At 34.3% G+C, this 22,324-nt stretch overlaps 1 protein-coding gene across 1 annotated transcript in view; it reads right to left on the reverse strand.

Annotated features, from left to right (window-relative positions):
* Nucleotides 1-22,324, reverse strand: part of LOC145246670 (uncharacterized) — a 216,081-nt gene that overhangs the window by 157,348 nt on the left and 36,409 nt on the right. The window contains exon 2 of the mRNA XM_080108384.1: nucleotides 9,608-9,651. Coding sequence (XP_079964510.1) covers nucleotides 9,608-9,651 — 44 coding nt within the window. The remainder of the gene's footprint in view (nucleotides 1-9,607; nucleotides 9,652-22,324) is intronic.

Genomic DNA, 22,324 nt, shown 5'->3' on the forward strand with positions numbered 1-22,324 from the left:
TATTTTAAAAAAAACTTATTATTTTAAAATTATCTCTTATTACTGCGAAAAAGTAATTGCCAACTTAACAGCTTATAATACTACGTGATAAAACATTGGGTATGTTTTACAATCCACAGAGGTTAGAAAAAATTGTCAAAAACAAACAAATAAATGTTATCAAAAGAAAGAGAAGTTACTCTTCTACCTATCTGAGAAATGATTTAGTGGTGTCACTCACTTTAAAACGTTTATTCAGTTTAAAAGTCATAGTGTTGAGCGTTAGGTAAGATACGAAAAATAGTTTAAATATTTAAAGGTTTGGTAATGACTTAAAAATAAAAAAATTAAATAAAATGCTGTTAGAAACCTTCCTAATATATGTCAGAGTAACATATATTGAGTGGGTGTCTAACAGTATTTTATTTTTTTTATTTTTAAGTCATATGATTTATAACTTCATTGAAGTTTATTTTAATAAACATCACTGTTATTAGATCATGCTTCAAACCCAATAGTGTTCAAATCATGTGATGCAACCATTAAATTTTAATTTTATGATGCACGAAAAATATGAACAAAATAGGTAACATAGTTAGGTGAAGAATAATATAGGGTTCCCCGTCAAATCCCGGGCAATGTTGGGTTTTCTTCCTTGTAAACTAATGAATAGAATGCCACTTTTAAGGCTACAACGACGACCGATTTCTATTAAAGACGGTTTATTCGATATATGACAAATTTATTTTAGAATGAGTAAAATCTTAATTTTCCACATTATCGTCATCAGATTTTCCACAATTACTTTTTTTCACATTTTATCCACGGGAATTTGGTGAACTAATCTTTGAAAATCGTTGTGAAAGGGAAAAGTACGAACACACGAAAGTGCAAATATATTATCAGAATTCCCATTGTTTCTAATTTGATTCGCAAAATTAGGCCTCAATAGTTGAAAAACTCGATTCTTTCCCCCATCCATCCTACTCTTTCAATAAGCACAACAATCACAACAGCAGCAGATCAAGAGAAAAGATCTCTGTAACGATCGATATTTATTTTAGTAAATTAAGTAATTCTGATTGGATGAAAATACTCAACCTCGATTGGTTGCCTGTACCAGACTTCAAGCAATCAGAACGAATAGCGCCGTGAAACAGGACACCTATTCCCGTTGTGCATTTACGACCGCTCCTTCAGCGCTTTTCTACAATAAGATGCAGTGAAAGACACAACTTGCCACAAGAACCTTGTCAGTCATAGCGATATTACTTATATACTTGCGGATAAACTAATCCTGATCATAGTTCCTTGTTTCCTACAAATAGCATGATTCACGGTGACGAACTTATATAGCGAAAGTTTGTCAGTCTCGGAAAGTTACTCAAGCGGCCACGGATCTAACAACACTTGCTTCGTCTAGACCTCTGAACTCTTTTAAACAAATCACTTTAATCTGCGTGTATTTCCAAGAAATGAGAAATCTAAACATTAGTGCCCTTTGTATACAGCATAATCACGTGACACATCGGCTCTCGTTCGATTATCAAATTAAAGCAACGTTGAATCTAGTGATGGGTGACTATTTAGGAATATCAGATGTTGTATGTACACATCGACTATCTCGGCGTTGTTACTAATCGTCCTGGAATTCTCACTGCCCCTTAAATCAGGCAGTGCTGACTCAGGATAATAATGATTGGAGCTTGCGTGCAGCTATTCTTAGAGGTGACATATCCATTGTCTCTCGAAACTGAGCGGAGGCCATGCATATTCAGCTGGATCTTCATTTATTTATCTCATAATTCCTTTATTTTCTCCATCTTATAAAATACCCTTAACCCCCACCTTATTCAACTGGTAAGTCTTTACTTTTACCTCTTAATTCCTATTAGTTGTTCTATATATTTGATCGCACTACGTATGAACATACATTTGATTATCTTTTAACACTTCATAACTGTTTTCTTCTTAAGTTTTACTTTTATTTCCCCAGGAAGACGTAAATAAAGTTGCTATCTTTATGTAGGAGTAGGTTTGTTATTCCTTGATATTGCCTCTCCTCGCTACATAGAAATGAATTACATTGTAAACGATATCCATTCATTACTTATTTACCTATTTGTTCGCGAGCCTACTTTAGGCATCTCATTTTTAAACGAACTTTTCAAATGCATCCGTTAAAAATAAAAATAAAAACCAATAAACGATTCTAATGCAATTTACACAATTTATAAACATGCGGCTCAAATCCTTTTTAAATCTGTACAATTTGTCAGGAAGAAATGGATTTATATCGCAATCTATTGGCTATGCATCGATTTTAATTTATATTTTTATCTAGTTCTACATTCTAGTATGTGACACGTAACGCGTCTTATACAACTAAGATAGTTACTGCTGGTATGCAGGCGGTAGATATCACATCTACGAATATTAACTGAAATTAGCCGATTCCCCCGACACGATTTCGAAACAACCGAGTTGTTGAGGGACATCACATCTATACGAAGGATGAACCGCTTTTTTCTACGTATATTAGACATTAAGAGGAGATAGATATGTATAAATACCCGTTCACATACACTTTTTCATGATAAACCTAGAAACCAGACGTAGATGGAATCGAGCAATTGCATCGACAACGGACAACGGCAGACCCAAAGTTGGTTTCGATGTTCTGCATCTCATCAGTGACGTGCATATATATATATATATATATATATATATATATATATATATGCGTGTGTGTGTGTGTGTTTATTATACAAATATTATCGGTACATATGTATATGCATGTTTCAGTGGATTCTCAATTCAAAGAGACCACCTCATCAGACCAAAATAGGGATTTTGTTGTCACTTTGAATTGAGATTCCACTTAAACATGTATGTACATATGTAACCAATAATGTTTGTATGATAAACAGACTACACACCAGCTCTGTCCTTAATTGAGCACTCTTTAATTATTACGTGTTTTTCGTCGGATTTACGTCCAGGACATCAATCTATATACCGATTACACACTCACACACACACACACAATATATATATATATATATATATATATATATATATATATATATATATATATATATATGAGAGAGAGAGAGAAATAAAAAAGAACACACCGAGTTATGTGTTTATCAACGTTTCGTCTTTATTTCGAGACTTCTTCTGGATGAATGAGATTAAGAAAACAAAATCACCAGTACAAATATTTTAAATTTTTTCATGGGCGCTGTGTGACGCTGTTCTATTTCAGAATTCGGAAATTCAAAAATGGAGGGGAGCTGGCGTTGCTAAAGAGCGGGATATTTTTAATAACATCATATAGTGGGCAATATGTTTTTAAAAGATATGAACGCAGTTAATATTATTTCTGGAAAAATATGTATGTTAAAATTCAAACATAGGTGTGTAACAGAAATGAAATGAGTGTGTTTTTGTTTTGTAATTTATTGATTGAGATTATATGTATTAATTATTACAGTGGGGGATTCTATAGTTTTAGAAGGTTAACTTGTTTCTATAATTAAATTATGTTCTTTTAATAAAAGTTTACTTATTAATTGCGCTACATTATCGAAACCTACACGTTGTTTAATTCCGTTTGAATTTACCATAGCGCTGATTCAAGAAGTCTCTGGCATTTGAAAATTTTTTTAACTATTTTTGCTTTTTAAAAGTCAAAGGTGTGATTATGCTGCAATGAATGAGAGAACAATGCACTTAGAGAACTGCTATTTTTTATATCTCTTTTACGTTCATATAACCTTTTTTCTAACTTACGCTGAGGTTCATCAACGTATTTATGATGGCAATTTTGGCAAGGAATAGTGTATATGCCTGCGTTGGAAACTTGTTTGTTTTGGAGATGTTTTGTAGTTTTTAATTTTTGTCTTATAGTTTTATGTGGTTTTTATGTTTGGAATTCTTAGTTTGTTTATTGTGTGTTGCAAATTATTGTATTATTGCTGTGTGTAGGTAAAAGAGATGTCTGTTTACGAGAGAACGGTCTGGTGTATATGATTTTTTATTATTTTCCTGGAAAATATTTGTGTGGCTTTTCGGGTAGCATTTAATATGACATATATGGGATATTGCAAGGTTTTCAAAGTGTCTGTGAGGTATTTGAATTCTTCGTCCAGATATTCTGAACTGCCAATTCTGAATTCGCGTGAGAAGAAACCAATTATCATACTTGTAGAAATGTATTTAATTATTTGTGTGTGTAGTTTTGCGGTGAACTTTGAAGGATAGTTTTTTATCGGATTTTATAATAAGTATGTCTAGAAAAGGTAATGAGTGATTATTTTCTGTTTCATAGGTGAACTTTATGGAGGGTTGGACTGAGTCTAATTCGTCTTTAATGTTACCTATGTGCGTGTTTTCAGGAAGAAAAATTAAAATGGTATCAATGTATCTAAAATAGTCTGTGTTTGGAGGTAATCTAAATTTAAAAGAACCAGATTCTAGGAATTCTAAAACAAAAACATTGAGAGGGTTAACTATAGGAAGACCGAAATTCTGTTTGTAGAAATTGTTATTGAATTGAAAAATGTCATGTTAGTTATAAGTCTAGTGATTTTTATAAAAGTGTCGGGAGGAAAAGTTAAGTTAATGTTTGATTTTTTTAAGTGCTCATGGAGTAAATGTAAGCATTTTTAATGGGGGGGGGATTAGTATATAATGATGTTATATCTAAGCTGTGTATAGTTTTGTTATGTAAATTAATGTTTTTTTATTTATTTTTTATTTTTTTACTAAATCTCCAGAGTACTTTATGTGCTGATAGTGCCTAGTAGTGGAGTCAAGATGCTAGATATAGCATGTGCAATTTTGTATGTTGCACTAGCGATGCCGGATATTATGGGGAACATAGGGATATCTGGTTTATGAGTTTTGGGGAGACCATATAATGATGGAATATTGGGGCAGTATTCAATGTATGGAGTCCAAGTTTTGTCGTTTTTATAAGTTTGCACATGAAAAATTTTCTCATTCATACAGAGGAAGTCTTGAAATAAGTCGAAACGTTGATGAACACATAACTCGGTTTGTTCCTTTTTAGTTCTCTATTTTGTCGGAATACTATTACCAATATTCTCATATATATATATATATATATATATATATATATATATATATATATATATATAGAGAGAGAGAGAGAGAGAGAGAGATAGTCTTGGAAGTTTTTAACCTTTAAAACTATACAAAAAAATATTTTTTATCATTCGTTAGAAAACCATCTAGTCAGTAAGTCATTTAATCACCTGCAATCACTGCATCAACTCGCTCTCGAATTTACTAGAATACCAATAATTTATTGTTCAAGGGATCATCAGTTGTTTACCATGAAACACTGTTTCGGGGATTTAAAAACAATATATATATATATATATATATATATATATATATATATATATATATATATATATATATATATATATATATATATATATATATATAGGAATAACGGGGTATGGAGACATCATGAATATGTTCAGATGCTAATGCGTTCACGTAGAAGCACAGCTGTTTGAGATGTGATGCTTAGAAATAAAACGCGTATTTTTAGCATTTTTCCCATTATCTAAATCTGACTATGTTTTCCATTCCTTGTCTTTTAACTTTATCTAACACGATAATATGGTGTTAAACTGGGGACGTCGTTGGGTCGGTAACACTATGAAAGAGTAAGACTATCGAACAGAAGTCACGGGACGCGGACGCTGTGATGCGCTGGAAACGAAGCGAATTGTTAAGGACATGGTGGAACTGCTTCTGGTATATGTAGAAGGAGGAGAGAAGGAGGAGTGAAAAAAAAGAATAGAAAAGGAAGGGTGGAAAGATAAAAGATAAAAGAAAGGAGGGGGATAATAAAGGACATGTCAGAAAGGAAAACGAAGAAAATAAAAGAGAAAACATTGTCTGTATTTAGTTTCTTTAATTCGGTTTTTCCTTTTTGAAACGTATTTTATAGATTTGTTCCTTTGATTTCTGATCTTTGGTTGGTTGGTTGTTTTTTTTGTTTTATGGCATATCAACCCTTTTCAGGTTATTTAATGCCGAATCAAGTGATTTGTAAGAACAATTTTTTAATAGAATATATTTGTTTTCGGTTTCTATTTAAACCATAGTTGGGGCTTTTACTTTGCAAAACATGATTGAGTTTTGCAAATGGAAAGGGAAAAACCTTTTCTTTTAGTTGTAGTCCACTGCAAAAACTTAGACACCAGAGTCGGAAAGTGAGATTGAGAAGTCAGCGTCCCAATGGAAATGCACTTTGACCCGCAAAAAGTGATTAGAAAGCCCGTCAGCATTCCCTGGTAAGGACGCCTCGCGCCATAGTAATAAACTAACCCTTTTTTTTTCAAAGAGAGAAAGCAAGGCTTAAAAGTGTGGACCTCCTAGAACTGCACAGAACTAAACTTCCGCCTCAAAATCAAGAGGAACCGGATCATTTGAAGAATAGTTCATCTCTATTGATTTTGGAGAGCCAGGATAAAAAAATCATTTAAAGAAAACAAAACAATATCTTCATTGTTTTGTTCATTTTGGACCCCAAAGCATATGATTTCAGGCTGCCTGATCTGGTAGCACCAGGCTATATCATAGATATGTTTTCTGCTCGAGAAGAGTTTTGTTGCAATTTAAAAACATTATCTTTCATCTAGCAATTAATGATATAGATATAAAATTTTCAATGATCTTTTTAAAAAATGCAACAAAATGTACATTATATAAAATAAATCCAAGGTAATGTTTTGATTCAATTACAATAAAAATGTTATACCTTACTTTGCAAAATTTATAAAAGTGCACTTTGAAAATAAATAAATTTCAAATTGAATCTTGTACCTTTATTTTTAAAACCTATAGTAAAAACATTTTGTTTAACAATTTCCATGCCTTGGATGAAATGCTTTCTTAAATTTATATATATATATATATATATATATATATATATATATATATATATTTATATATATATATATATATATATATATATATATATATATATATATATATTAAAAGCTATAGAAAAATCGACCTGTTTGCTTAAAACGTACACTACAACCCGATGTTCACTAAACTATCATAATGGTGAATTATAGGAAATGCAAACATCATTATTAATATAAAGTTTCAGTTGGAAATATATCGACTATTCTGAAGTACTGGGGTATTTAAGGAAGTACTAAACATAAAAGCACGAAGAAAAAAATCGTATAAATAATGTTACGTATGTAATATATTTATAAATAATAATAATTATTTATAGTAAAACAAGTTTAACATTAAACTAAATATTGCGAAACGTTTCTGCAAAAATTAAATATTAGATCATTGGTACATTGTTGTAGTCCTATATTGCACAGTAAAGCCTACAGTCCTAGCTCACATATCTATATATTGGCATACCCACTGATATAGTTATACCAAGATATTAGCGCTATATTCTTGTAGCATGCATTAGCCTACAATATTCTGGTAGCTATCCGCTCGTGTCCAAGTTGGAAGTAAGTATTTTCTGCGACTCGCCACATCATGAAAATTTTAGACCTAACATTTAGAGAATTTACTGACGAAAATAGATTCGCAATATTTAAAGTTTTTCAGTATATAGTAATTTATACTTTGTGAAATGCCTAGAGAATAATTACACACGTTCCATTTAGACAGTCTGAACTTTCGTTTTCAATTTCCAGAAAGTAAATTATTTCTCAAAATATTTTTTTTAAAATGTTCGAGTTCCAAGACTTTTTTTTTTAGATAAAGAGGAAGCAGAGTGTGTGTTAAAGATATACTGAAAATAAATATATAATTTTGAGGATTAATACAGCAAATTTTTCTCCGGTTGTTTGATTTTGTTTATTATATATATATATATATATATATATATATATATATATATATATATATATATATTAGCAAAAGTACCCGTCGTTGACTGGGTTCAAAAACAGACTACAGAAAATGGACTCTGATTTATGAAAGTATGATAGGTTATGAAAACGAAGGGTTGTAAAGACATAGCTTCGAATTTGGAGGTATCAAAACCAAAGCAAAATATGATGAAAGTAAAAATAAAATAGATGAACCCAATAATTTATTATACCATACCTGTTCACACTGAAACACTTATCACAATATTCTGTGGATCTATATTAAAAAAACCTTGTTAAACTTTGTGATATATTTCCATTCTATGGAGGTCAGGCGCAAACGAACACCCCATAATTTTATTATACCATATTTCTCCAAACAGAAACAATTATCAAAGTATACTTACGCAGATAGATATGAAAAGTCTTTATTAAAGTTTGTGCCTATTTCCATTCTATGGAGGCCAGGCGCGAATGCAGACCTCACAATTTTATTATACCATCCCTATTTAAGTCAAAGCATACTTATCAAAGTATTAGTATGTACATCTATATCAAAAACACTTGTAAACGTTTATTTTTTTATTTTTTTATTTCTTTGTGGACCAGGCGCGAACACAGACCCCACAATTTTAATGAACCACCGTTCTGCTAGATCAAACTTACTCATTCCTGTGTCTCGATACATCTTCTATCATTATATGTAATCAGTTTTTTTAAATAGTCAACCATATAGGAGCCTATTCGTGACCAGACACACACACAGACATTCAGCTTTATATTATATATATACATATATATATATATACATATATATATATATATATATATATATATAGGGAGAGAGAGAGAGAGAGAGAGAGAGAGAGAGAGAGAGAGGAAGGCAGGGCAGAGAGAATTAAATTATCATTATAATTGTTTTTACTACCTACATACACTAGTGTTTCATCCTTTCCGGAATCATCAATGCGGGGAATTAAGATCAAAGTCGGTCGGGAGATTCGAACCCGGCCACGAAGCCATCTTATACTCCATTAATAAGGAACAAACCCCAGAGCCAATATTATCTGCGGTAAATACATTTGGAATTAACATTTATATAAAATGCTCAGACGGCTAGACTGATATTATGTTATTAACATCATGATCTCCGCATGCGAGCTTAATTGACCGACTTTAATTTCAACTTAAAGACATAGAATTGTGAACTGTTTATCAGTCTACGTATACTCTGTGCAATGTTTTTGCAGACATAAGTGTATAAGAAATAACTTCAGCCACAGACAGAACTGCTGGGACTCCTTCAAGAGTATTTGGCCGTTTTTTTGTTTTTCTTTTTAAGTTTTTTTTTTTGTTATTTTTGTAAATTATTCTGAATTTGAATACTTACGAGGTCACAAAAAACGTCATCCGTAATAAAGCGGATATGAAAACACGGGTAACGATCTACGAATAAGTCTGTGACATAATAGTAGACATTCAGACGAAGCATTTTTTTTCTGTTATCAGATGATGTAAACAGGAGAAATAATCTCTATTGGGATACAACCACACTTCATGAGTAGCCATTTTTTAAAAATAAAATCATCAGCCACTATTGCGCTGAAAATGAAAGGTGAGGTTCCAGTCATATCGGAATCAGTTATACGTTATAATAATCTTTTCGGGTAAATAAAACGCTGTAACTTTTGTGAATCATTCAAAACAAAGGATGAAATGTGATTACTTACCTAATGGACCATCCTTTCCATTTAATTAGGTATTCCACTTTCCCCTGGAACAAAACAAAAGAACAAAGACACTTAATTTATAGACATATAGAAGTAGACTGAAAAAGATGGATTTAGGTAGAATATGGTAAAGTAGGTGTCTAAAATGTTTTCATCACTTAAAGTACCTGCTGTTCGCAGAATTGACATCGTGTTATTATAAGGACAAATTGCTGTCTTAGTGGATCTATTGAATATTTAGACCACAGTTTTGCGACCATCACCACTTACTCACCACATATGCCAATGATCAATTGCTGGCCGCATTTATTTGTTGTTTAGTGGCAATGCCGGACGTATCCCACTAAAGGTTCTAGTTTCAATAATCAGTCCGGCAAAAACTGGGTAATTTTGGTGGTCTTTTTATCGTGCGAGGTGATGTATTTTTCTGGGTAATAGTTAGAGGTTCACTTTTCTAGACACTCCTTTTCGTCTTTCGACTAGAGCAAGTTTATTACGTACTACCTGAGATTCTTTTACGGAGCTACTTACGTAGGCACATCAAAACGAAAGGAGGAAGTAGGTAATTTTTTTACGAAGTCTCTCGAAAAAGTCTAAGAAGAACTCAAATAATTATCCAATCAGTACGAGATTTTCACCAATTATTAAGTGAAAAATCAACTTTATTATGATCTACTTATTTTTTCATAATCGATATATATATATATATATATATATATATATATATATATATATATATATATATATATATATATATATATATATATATTGCCCACGAAACCCGTCTTCGTTATTTGTGGGTACATATATATAATATAATATGCGCATTATAACATTTTACGGTTGAAAATCTGAATTATTGGTTCAGAAACTTTTTAAAAAGTAGTGTAATATTTCAGTGATTGAGACAAAAATAATGGTAAATGGTCTGGCTTTGGACGATTTAAAATTTTAAATGCTATTAAAATAAGTAGAAAACGTTTTATATGATTCAATTATTCATATGATAAAATTCAGGCTTTTATCTTTCTGAAAAAAAAAGTTGCTCAAGATTTTAATAGATTTTAATTCGTTTAAAAATAAAACAATAACTTGGTTTTTCTTTCATGTTTTGGCCGTGCACTTAAGTAATGTGTTATAGGCGGTAATAATCACGTGATACATAGTGATGTCCTAAACAAAAACGCATTAGCAAAAGTATATAATAGAAGTAGATGATTCAAGGGGACATAACTCCCATACATATCTATCCAATAATGTGTTTAATAGAACGATCTTTATAGTCTCTACGTAAGTTAATTATTCCCTAAATGCTACAAAAATAAATTCTTGTCTTTTTCTCTCTTACTTTCCCTCTCTGTCCTGCTCCAACTAAGTCCATCGACCTGCTCCACAAATCTCAAAACCTCAACATGACAAATCTCCAAAAACACGAATAAAGCAAGAACCCCATCCTCCAACGTAGACCCCTACTACCAGGTCTCCTTCTCCAACATCAGGTGTCTACATTCCAACCTTCTAGAGGTTGAAACACAATTACAGGAGACGAAAACGCACATATTCTTTCTAAGTGAAACTGGCATAGGGCCAACCACTTCTCTAGACGAATTCATAATTAAAGGATACTTTAACTTAACATCTAAATCTGACTCCCAAGATCACCATGGGCATGGAATATGTGCCTACATTAAAGATGGTTTTCCATGTGGTAGGGATATCTCAAGAGAAGACCGTAACGTACTTTATATGTGCTTCCAGTTTGCACTAGCTTACACCACTGCATTTATATTTGCCCTCTATCACCCCAACAAAAGTGGAGTTACTATCTTTAAGAGCATATCTGAGAAAATTGACCACATCCTGTCTCCTCATCCTTCGGCTAGCATTCACATTTGCGGTGACTTCAATATCCATAATGTGGAATGGCTTACCCACTCGAATAAAACTGATGACGAGGAGAGGTTCTGTCATGATTTTGCCATTGCCTATGACCTCACCCAGATTGTTTACGAATCCACCCATGTGTCCGATACTACTGGTCAGTGTGCAAGCCTTCTAGACCTTTTCCTCACAACTTCCCATAAGCTATGTTCATGCTCCGTTCTATCTCCTCTGGGATCCTCCGACCACTACGTTGTAGCAGTAAAGATAAAAATGAAATGTAATAATTTTTCAGACATACCTTTTCACCGTACTGTATATCGATACTCTATGGCGGACTGGGATAGCTTCCGTACATTCATATCTGATTTACCTCTGCATTCCATGTTTAAAAAGGATGTGTCCTCTATAGTATCATACTTGACCGAATAGTTAATTGTAGACATAGACCGATTCATACCATCCAAAAAATTCCAACAAAAATCTAACAGCCAGCCATGGTTCTCCCTTGAATGTGCTGCGCCATCGCGCACAGAAATCACTTTTTCCATAGCTACCAATGTAATAGATATACTGAGACTAAAGCTGCTTTTAGGACTGTCGACAACCACTGTAAAAGAGTAATAAAAAATGCAAGAGAGCTATATGCTCAGTCCGTTAAATCCAAAGTAGCTGAGCAGCAGCTTGGTTCCCACCAGTTTTGGCAAATATCAAACAGGATCCTGAGCAGAAGCGTGCGTTTCATCCCAACCATCATCAATAGACCTGAGGTCATCTCGTCAGCATCAGAAAAGGCCAAACTATTTGCCGAAAACTTTGCAGCTAATTCTACCCTATGCGACGGAGGCCATCAACTCCCCATATTTCCTCCTACAACACACAACACACTATGCAACATACAAATATCTGTGCGTGAGGTCGCCAAGCTAATCAAGAACCTTGATTACAGTAAAGCAACTGGCCCGTATGGCATTCCAGTTATAGTGCTGAAAAAGCTCCAACCAGAACTTGCCCCCGCACTTACAAAACTGTTTAAGCATTGTCTTAAGGAGAAGTGCTTTCCGACACACTGGAAAACCTCATCAGTATGCCCTGTATTTAAGAATTCGGGTTAAAAGTCATCTCCCCCTCAGTACAGACCAATAAGTCTCCTGTGCGTTATGAGTAAGTTGTTAGAATCCATATTAAATAAAGTAGTAGTCAACAACCTCAGCAGAAACAGCCTTCTTAGTGACATGCAATATGGTTTCCGCTCCGCAATATCTACAGCAGATTTGCCAACGGTTATATCTCATAGGATTAGTGAATCTCTTGACAAAGGCTTCGTTTCCAGGGCAATTGCTCTTGACATATCGAAGGCCGTCGATAAGGTATGGCATAAGGGCCTACTTCACAAGATTTCCAGCTACGGTATCACTGGAAATGTTTTCTCAATCATTAAATCATTTCTCTCCGATAGGTTCATAAGAGTAGTGGTTGAGGGGCAGAAATCAGAGGCCGACGATATTAATGGTGGAGTCCCTCAGGGGTCACTCCTGGGCCCAACTATCTTCCTGATCTACATCAATGATCTTCCAAAACACATACTTAAATCATTCGTTGACATCTATGCTGATGACACGACCATCTATGGCAACACATCAAAGGCGGTAAATGACAAAGTTCTATCTAATTTTCTCTCCTCTGACTTTTAGCGCGTGGTACAGTGGGGGAAGGGGTGACTGGTCACTTTTAATCCATCCAAAACACAGCTTCTATCTTTAGATCATAAACGCTCTGATCCCCATCTGGCATCAATTGAAATGGATGGCTCTCGTCTTGAGGAGGCCCCGTGTTTTGACAAGCTTCTGGGTTTGACCTATACTCCTGATCTGAAATGGAACACGTACATCAAGTCTGTTGCCAAGGACGCTGGGTAAATGGTGGGATCCTTCTATCGCTCCAGATGATATCTCACTACTGATGCAATTCTCTATCTGTATAAAAGCCAAGTACGTCCAAGGACGGAGTACTGCTGCCACATCTGGGCAGGGGCTGCTAAAAACAGCCTCTCCTACCTTGACAGAGTAAAAAATAGACTTCGTAGCTTAGTGGGGATGTACTTCTCTCTTCCCTGCAACCTCTCTCCCACAGAAGAGACGTTACGAACCTGTCTTTGTTTTATCGTTATTTCCATGGCAAGTGCTCGTCTGAGCTCCAATCCCTCGTGCCCTCTCGCCAATCGTTCACGAGAAACACCCATCTGACTGAAACTACTGTCAATAATTCCCCCCACTTTTTATATGTGCCTGAATACAAACGTAGATTCCATGAGCAGAGCTTCTTTCTTAGAAGTGCACGACTGTGGAACTCTCCTCTGTTTGCCAGTTTCCCACCTGACGAAAACTTGGATGTCTTCAAGTTCAACATAAATAAATTCCTGCCAAACAGCCCTCTTAAGTAAGGCATTCTATTAAATCTCCAATGCTAATGATTACTACAATACTATCTCATTGATTACTGTACACACAATAACCCTTATCCCTGAGTGGCCTCCGGGCCTTGATAAGTGGTGACCTCAATGTAAAAAAATAGAGATATATCAGCTTCCCACATATCACAATAAAGTTTTTAATAAAACAGTAAAAAGGACTTTGCGAATGAAATACCAGAAAAGTGTTTTCCAGAATCTCTTTGCCAAATTAAAAAATATATATATACTTTTGGCGTGAATGCCTATCTAACCAAGTGATAGGCTATGATTTTGCCAGTAAAGCGCCACCTTTGCAAGAGTCAATCATCTACGTTTTATCCGTTTTAAGCATTTAAACATAGCTTGTCATTAAATTATTTATTCAGTTTTTGCCGGGTGTTTCGTGTGGCAATCTCGCAAAATTCTTGTATTAAGGCATTTAGGAATTATTACAGTTTCACTATACAATAGGACCTCGTCGCATGGTGAGAATGCCGCAAATAAAATCATTTTGCGCTTCTATCCGATTTCTGTCAATTTCAACAGCAGCTCTATAACGGTGTTCGATATTATCGTTTTAATTTCGCAGTCGATGCGAAGTGCAGCTATTATAGAATGCTCGAATGTTCTCTTTACCTAGGCGTGGTAATTCGTTTCCATGACAGGTATTCCAGTTTAAAATTGTAATTTTACACGATCTTATCATATCTTAGGAGTCTGCTGACAGCCTATGCCTGCAATCTTTTAATTATAAAATGATATCTTTTTTAAATTCATGCCTACTGTTTCTCGGCGGATAACGGTGTTCTTGAAGCATGTGCGATCGGCTTTTTCATTCCATCGAGCATTATATGCAATGTAAATGCTCCAATGATGTATTAACTAGTGTCGCTCGCTACGATCATGTCCATTTTTTTTTATTGCACTGTGTCATAAAAAAAAATCTGAGGTTAATATATCGTTGACCCTTTTGAACGCCGCCTGGCAATCGGGAGTCAAATATCGGACCTTGTCTCCCTTTAATAAATTGTTTAGTACTTGATGAGCACTTTATCGTAGTTTGCTAATCCCATGAAGATTTAAAGAGCTTATACATTATCTTGGGCTGAAAAGTCGTTAATGGTTATAGCCTTTTTGGCATCAGGCTGCCTTCTATCCTCATCAATATTATGAAAAAGATATCTAATCTGAGTCATGAATACATTGCACTTCGATTCCTTGATCACAAATCCTATTCGCAGATTCTTTCAAAAATTATCTATGTTTCCGATGTTGCTCTAAGTGTTCCCTGGTTATTATGATGTCATCTAAGTTGACCGTTGCGAAGTCAATACCGCCGAGCATGGTGTCAATGATTTGTTGGAAAATTACCGGCGCGATGTTGGCCCCAAACGCAGGCTTTTCGAATTTCTATAATCCTCTAGCGTTTGTTTATACACGGGAGTTTTAAACTTTATTCTTCTACTTGGATGTTCGAATATGGATCGCTTAAGTCAGCTGTTAAGGATATTTCTCTCCGTTCAAATTTGTAAATACTTCTTCTGATGCGGGCAATGAATGATGGTGCGGTACTGTATCTCAGTGCCACTGTTGGTAGTTGCTTATGCACCCTCCCTCTGCATGGCCAGCTGGTAAGTTGGCCGTAGGCGGAAAGATACGCAGAAATTCAACCCCAGAATTTCCTTTCCTCTATCGACATTTTTTTTTGTCCGGACAGCATGAGGTGAGCATGTATTTTCTGTCCCTTTGTAAAATTGAGGAAGTGGATCCCCCCTCCTCTCATCATTAGTTAAGTTAGATAGCTTCATTTTGAAGATTATTAAGTATAAATTGTCTTTGTGTATATATTGTATACATTTTGCAGAATAAATAGTGTATTGTATTTCTCATATATTGCCATTGTATCGTGCTGTGTGTTTTCTTGTGTTTGCCATGTCTCCATTAAACAACGAAGCGGTCCTGAAGACGACGAAGGAATATTCCAACCAGAATGCCACCAGGGTAAAGAGGTCACCTTGAGATAATGAAAGAGCCACACACCCACATCCAACATCTCAGGTATGCTTTTCTTCTTGATATACAGACCCTATTGACTGGCTCATTGTCACATCTTCATGGGACCATTTCCAAGACATTTAGTGTAATACGTGACACCGGTCGCACGCCAGTGACAGCTGATCTTGTTATAATGGTGGTGTCTTAATACCGCATTAAATTCTGTAGAAAATCGGCGCAGACACGCATGTCTGTTGAGTGTATCTGCACGTTAAGACTCGACACTGCTCATTCGTTAAACTTCTTGATAAGATGCCCGTATTTTCTAGTCTGTGTGAATCTATTATAAAAAAAAGCAGACTCGGTGTTAACAGTACTTTAACTGTTTTATCAACTATTATGACGATTGCGTTCTTGCGTAAATTTTCGTCTAATTTTTCCTTGGATCTTGTATGTATAATTCTATTTGTTCTAAACTTTTGCTTCAATGCGAACAATACGAACCATAATGGTCAAGGTTGACAATTTTTTTAGCAAGCTTTACTCCGAAAAGGACAACATTTTTCTCCACTGTAATTCTCCTCAACAGTAACATATTATCGGGGAGGGGTAGATTCTTCTGTTCTTGTATGATTTGCACGTTTGAAAATTTGGTTAGCTACTTTTTCTTTTTTTTTTTTTTTTGCGGGGAAGTATTTTTTTTATTTATACTGGAAATGTGCTTAGACATATTTTTTTCCTTTTCAGGAAGTAATGTTGGGTGTATACTTTACTTTTCTGACATATGCGACGTCCGATTTCTCAGTGTTTTTCTTTTTAGAATCGCCTTTCACGCTTACAACATTATGGCAATTCTCTACAAGTTTCTGTAGAGTGAGATTAGGTTTGCTAGTATTCTTCATAGGATTTCGGAATTCTATGCAGACACTAATCACTGAGAGAAAAAATATGCAGAATAAATAATCTACCGAAAAGTCTGCTAGTCAAAAGTCATCACAATGCTTAATTACGGTTGACATAAACGTTAAATAACTGTCGTGGTCCTGCTTAGCCAAATTAAAATAGTTTCACCTTTTTGTGGAAAAATGAAACATTAAGGCTGTCTTTTAATAGTAGCTTCAGAGTTAGTCCGAACTCTAGATCAGTGTTATTTTCTGGTAGAATGTAGTCCACGAATCTACTTGAAATTTTTCGCATCAGGCCAGTCTTCGTAAGTTCTTCACAGTGTTCCAAATATTTTTCTGCGAAAACGTCGTGTTACTGTTACTTGGTGGCTTATTGTTCTGGTTTCTTAGAAGTATATCTTCTTTTTCTACAGTTATTGTTTTTCTTATTGACGCTGTTCCATCTAAGTTTATTGTTGGATTAACCTTTCTTCAATGTTCTGTTGTTAAATCTATTGTGATTGTAGTTTTTGCTGGTTTTAGAAAAAAACATTCTCCTGTTTTCTGCTTGTGGGTCTATTTGGGCTTCCATCATCTGAAACATAATATCTTTGAAACCCTCTATTGCGTTGGCTATTTTTATTTTTATTTACTCGGAAAATGAAATATTTTTATCTTTATTTTCTACTTGCTGCTGTCATTTTACTAAGTACAATTCAATTTTGTACGTCAAACAATGTTTTCATGTTTTTATGTTTTTATATATTCGCCGTTTTTTATTGCCAATGAGCAATCAATAATAAGGTAAAAATAAAATACGACACGACGTTGTTGTGATTCTTTTATAATGTTTTCAATCGCCTAAGAATTTGGCCAACGCCGTTATATACTGAGAAAGCTCACACTGACAAAATGGAAATATATATTAACAAGTAAAGTTATGTGCACCTTAAATGTATATACATACGTGTGTGCGCCCGTGTGTGTGTGTGTGTGTGTGTGTGTGTGTGCGTGTTCGTCTCAGCTCAATGTCGGAAGACGATGGATACCCTCTGTAAGGGTAGCTCGGCGTTTAATTGTGTGTTAAGAGATTCGTAATCACCAATAACACATCTCTTGAATCGGCACTGCTTGAGTTCACTGGCAATGAGAAGTGCTGGACGACTGGAAACAATGCCAGGATAAGTGAAGAGCACACACAGCACCTCGAATTCCCAAATAGACACCCATTTAAGTACTGATTAGGTTCAACGTTGATTAGCTTCGGTGATCTCAGGAGAACCGGTATATAAACCTGATTATGCCGAATATATATATATATATATATATATATATATATATATATATATATATATAGTCATCCACATACAGTACTGTTTCGCTGTTTCACAGCTCATCAGTGCGGCTAGACAGGCAACTACCTCAAGCCAGGATTGAAACCCGACTGTTTGTACGGCAGTCAAACCATTACGCTATTGGCGGCTGCTTGAACGAGTAGTGAGTTTAACGATGTTTTGATATCGTCCGAAATACCTCCGCTCGATCTATCTATCTATCTATCTTATATATATATATATATATATATATATATATATATATATATATATATATATATATGAGATAGATAGATCGATAGATCGATAGATCGATATAGGTCCGGGGTTCGAGTCTTAACAACAGTCAAGCTACGTTGAAGAGGGGTAGGACCCCAAAACACGCGCGTATGTAAATTACTGTTTTAAAATAATAATAAATAAATACGTCTAAATAAAAACAGGGCGGCTTTCTAAGAAAACACCGGATCTCCAAGGTGGAGACGCTAACCTTAATATCGTTTTAAAAAAATCAACAACAAAACATATATATATGTGTGTGTGTGTGTGTGTGTATGTATGTGTGTGTGTGAGTGTGTGCAGTACTGTTATGTGTGTGTGTGTGTGTTTCTGTTCATACATGCATGTGTATTTGTTTACGTCTCACCCATCGCCGAGTTAACATGAATGCCTGCATATATACATGCAAAAATGTAGTTAGGAACTGACTCACTTATCATTGTGCTGTTTTTTGTGTGCGTAGTTATGGACATCAGCATATGTGTGTATGTACATGTGTGTGATTAAGTGTGTGTAAACGGGCGCATATTTATTCTCATGTTTAAGTATGTGCATTTATCTACATGCATATTCGCATACACTCTTTTTTTGAGAGTGCGTTTGTGTGTCTGTGTGTTTTATAGAGTGAACGGGCATATGTCTGCATTTGTGTTTGTGTGCACGTGCGTGGTCCTGTTTTCTTCTGTCTATCCCATTCAGAAAAATCCCGCGGAAACTACATAACGTGATAACAAAAAGCGCGGGAATCTTAACAACACCCCCAACACACACCTCACAAAAAGTATAAAGTTCATCTGCCTCGACACCGGGAGGTGCAATATTGCCTGGACTCTACCGATGCCTTCAATACGATTCATGTGTTTCGCGCCTAAACCATGCACGCTGCCTGCTGGGCAAAATGATAGTCGCCTCGAATCAAACAAAAACAGTTAACTGAAAAGTTATAATTGTTTTGGGGTGTTTTTCCTAACTTCGAAGGAACGAGTTCCTGGTATACATGACTTACATACTTCGGAAATAATATATATCATTTTATATGCATGCTATTCTAATATTTTGAATGCTCCAAAAATATTTCTAAAATAAAACTTATTAAATACATATATAGAGGATAATAGAAAGAATTACTAAATATTGTTTGACCTAAGAATTGAGACTACGTATCAATTTTTAGGTCAAACAATGAGTCTCTCTCTCTCATATATATATATATATATATATATATATATATATATATATATATATATATATAAAGTTTGATGGGAAAGTTCTTGCGGAATTTATAATTTTCATTTCAAATGATGTATTTTCACATATGTTTTCGTTATAATACCTTTAATTTATATATCATTTTAAAACGTGTTTTTCGCTCTATCTAATTATTTAAATTAAAATCGTTTTAAAATAATTATGTTTTTAATTTCAAAACGTTGACTACAAGATGTGGAAAAAAGCAAATTCGCACAATTCTCCTAATTCAATTAAAGCTAACTCGCGATATCATCGATATATGAAACAGCTCGCGATATCAACGAAGTGTTTGGCCTAGAAACACAGCATATTGGTGGTTTAAGAAATTTCGTGGTGGCGATAAGAGTCCTGGAAATGATAAACGTGGTGGTCTGCCAGCGGATGTTGACAACGATCAAGTAAGAACCTTAATCGAATCCACGCACAACTGTTTGAAGAATTGCTTCTGAATTAGCCGAAGCGTATAAGACACTATCCAACCATTTGACAAACATTGGAAAGAGAAAACAACTTGATAAATAGGTGCCCCATGAATTAAACGGCAACCAAAACAAACGTCATTAAAAAATGGGTCCTGTCCCTTCTTTTACAACAATAACGACTCGTTTATCGACCGGGTTGTGACTTGCGATTAAAAGTGGGTTCTTTACGACAAACCGCGACGCTCAGCTCAGAGATTAGATGCCGTTAAGCTCCACGGCTCTTTCCGAAGCGAAACTTGCACCAAAAGAACGTCATCTGTGAACGTCATCTGTGACTGATCTCATCCACTGCAGTTTTTGAAATGCAGAAGAAGCAATTACGGCGGAGAGATACTGTCAACAATGGATGAAATGCACCAGAAATGTCAACAACAACACCCAGCATTAGTCAACAGAAAAAAGCCCAATTCTCCTCCATGACAATGTTACCGCAAGTTGCTAAACCGACAATGCCGACGTTGAAGAAATATATATACGAAACTCTGTCTCATCCACTCTTCTCTACAGACATCTCACTTACCGACTACCACTTTTTCAACCATCTAGACAACTTTAAAAACCTAAGCGATATCAAAAACGACTTCAACAACTTCATCACCAGGAAAACGCAAGAATTTTTTTACGTTGCCGGAATAAATATGCTTGCTTAGCGTTTGTAAAAGTGTATTCGTTCTCATTGTTCTTATTTTGATCAATAGAGTTTTCTTTGAGTCAAGATAAGTTCATCTGAATATAAAAGTAAAAATCAGCAATAAATTTCTTGTCGGCCCAATGTATATAACCTAATAATACATACACAATCTGCATAAATTATAATACCATGTTTAAGCGTATTTTACGACCGAGTCCAGCTAGTGAATATATATATATATATATATACTAGCTGGACGCGTGGCGTTGCCCGGTCGTACAATACGCTTAAACATGATATTATAATTTATGCAGATTGTGTATGTATTATTAGGTTGGTGCAAAAACAATATCGTTTTCTCACATATGTTATTTATATATATGATTTCTGAATTCCTTGATATATATATATATATATATATATATATATATATATATATATATATATATATATATATATATATATAGCGCCATGTTATATATCATTTTGAAGCGTGTTTTTCGCTCTGTCGAATCGTGTTATTCGTTACCGTTCTCAATATCTTCATTCATTTTTTTTTTCATGTTTTTCTACAGCATGGACAAAATTCAAATCCGCACGATTTTCTTGTTCCGGTTCAAATGAATTTCGGTGCAGAACACTGCCGGACATATAAACTAATTTTGTATGAAGTTTACAGAAGATAGGCTCAGCCGTTTCAGAACCTATGAGGAAGGAACTCACACACACAAAGTGAGTTTGATGTAATAGTACAGATATATATATATATATATATATATATATATTTATATATATTAGTTAGTTTGCTTAAATCATTGTATGCAAAATATATGTAAGGTTTTGAGAAGGTTAATAGCAATGTACGTTGTCGTGATAGGAAGTGACGTGATGTATGAAAAAAGGAAAACAGACAACCGAAAGCAACATTTAATTAACAAATCTTCATATGTCTGTTTAGTTTTTTTTATATATATATATATATATATATTTCAGGTAAATATTTCTGAAAAGAAAAATCAAAGATATGCATAAAACACATATACAAAAACACGCACACACACACGACTATATATATATATATATATATATATATATATATATATTCAATCATATTTCACCTTTTTTATACCAATCCATTAATTTATGAAGCTCAATGCTAGTGCAGAGCATATAACAAATACATGACAAACGTCTACATTTCAAGCTTCAAGATGCTGACCATCGTTTATTTCTTTAAGACAAAAAGTGTGCATGTCAACGGACTCCAAGAAATAAATAGCAATGTGATTAACATCTTAATATTTAAAATCTAGACTTTTTCACACACACACACATACACACACACACACACATATATATATATATATATATATATATATATATATATATATATATATATATTTCGAATTTTCATCCCAGTTTCCACAAAAAGCAAAATCCACAATCACAATTTATTTTTTATTAATATATAGTCGACTTTTAGTATTTGCTTTTTCCGTACGCGTCTAACACATGTTTTATTGTTCAT

Source organism: Euprymna scolopes, chromosome 24 (assembly GCF_053919585.1).
Source record: "Euprymna scolopes isolate OS-2025 chromosome 24, ASM5391958v1, whole genome shotgun sequence".
NCBI classification, from domain to species: domain Eukaryota; kingdom Metazoa; phylum Mollusca; class Cephalopoda; order Sepiida; family Sepiolidae; genus Euprymna; species Euprymna scolopes.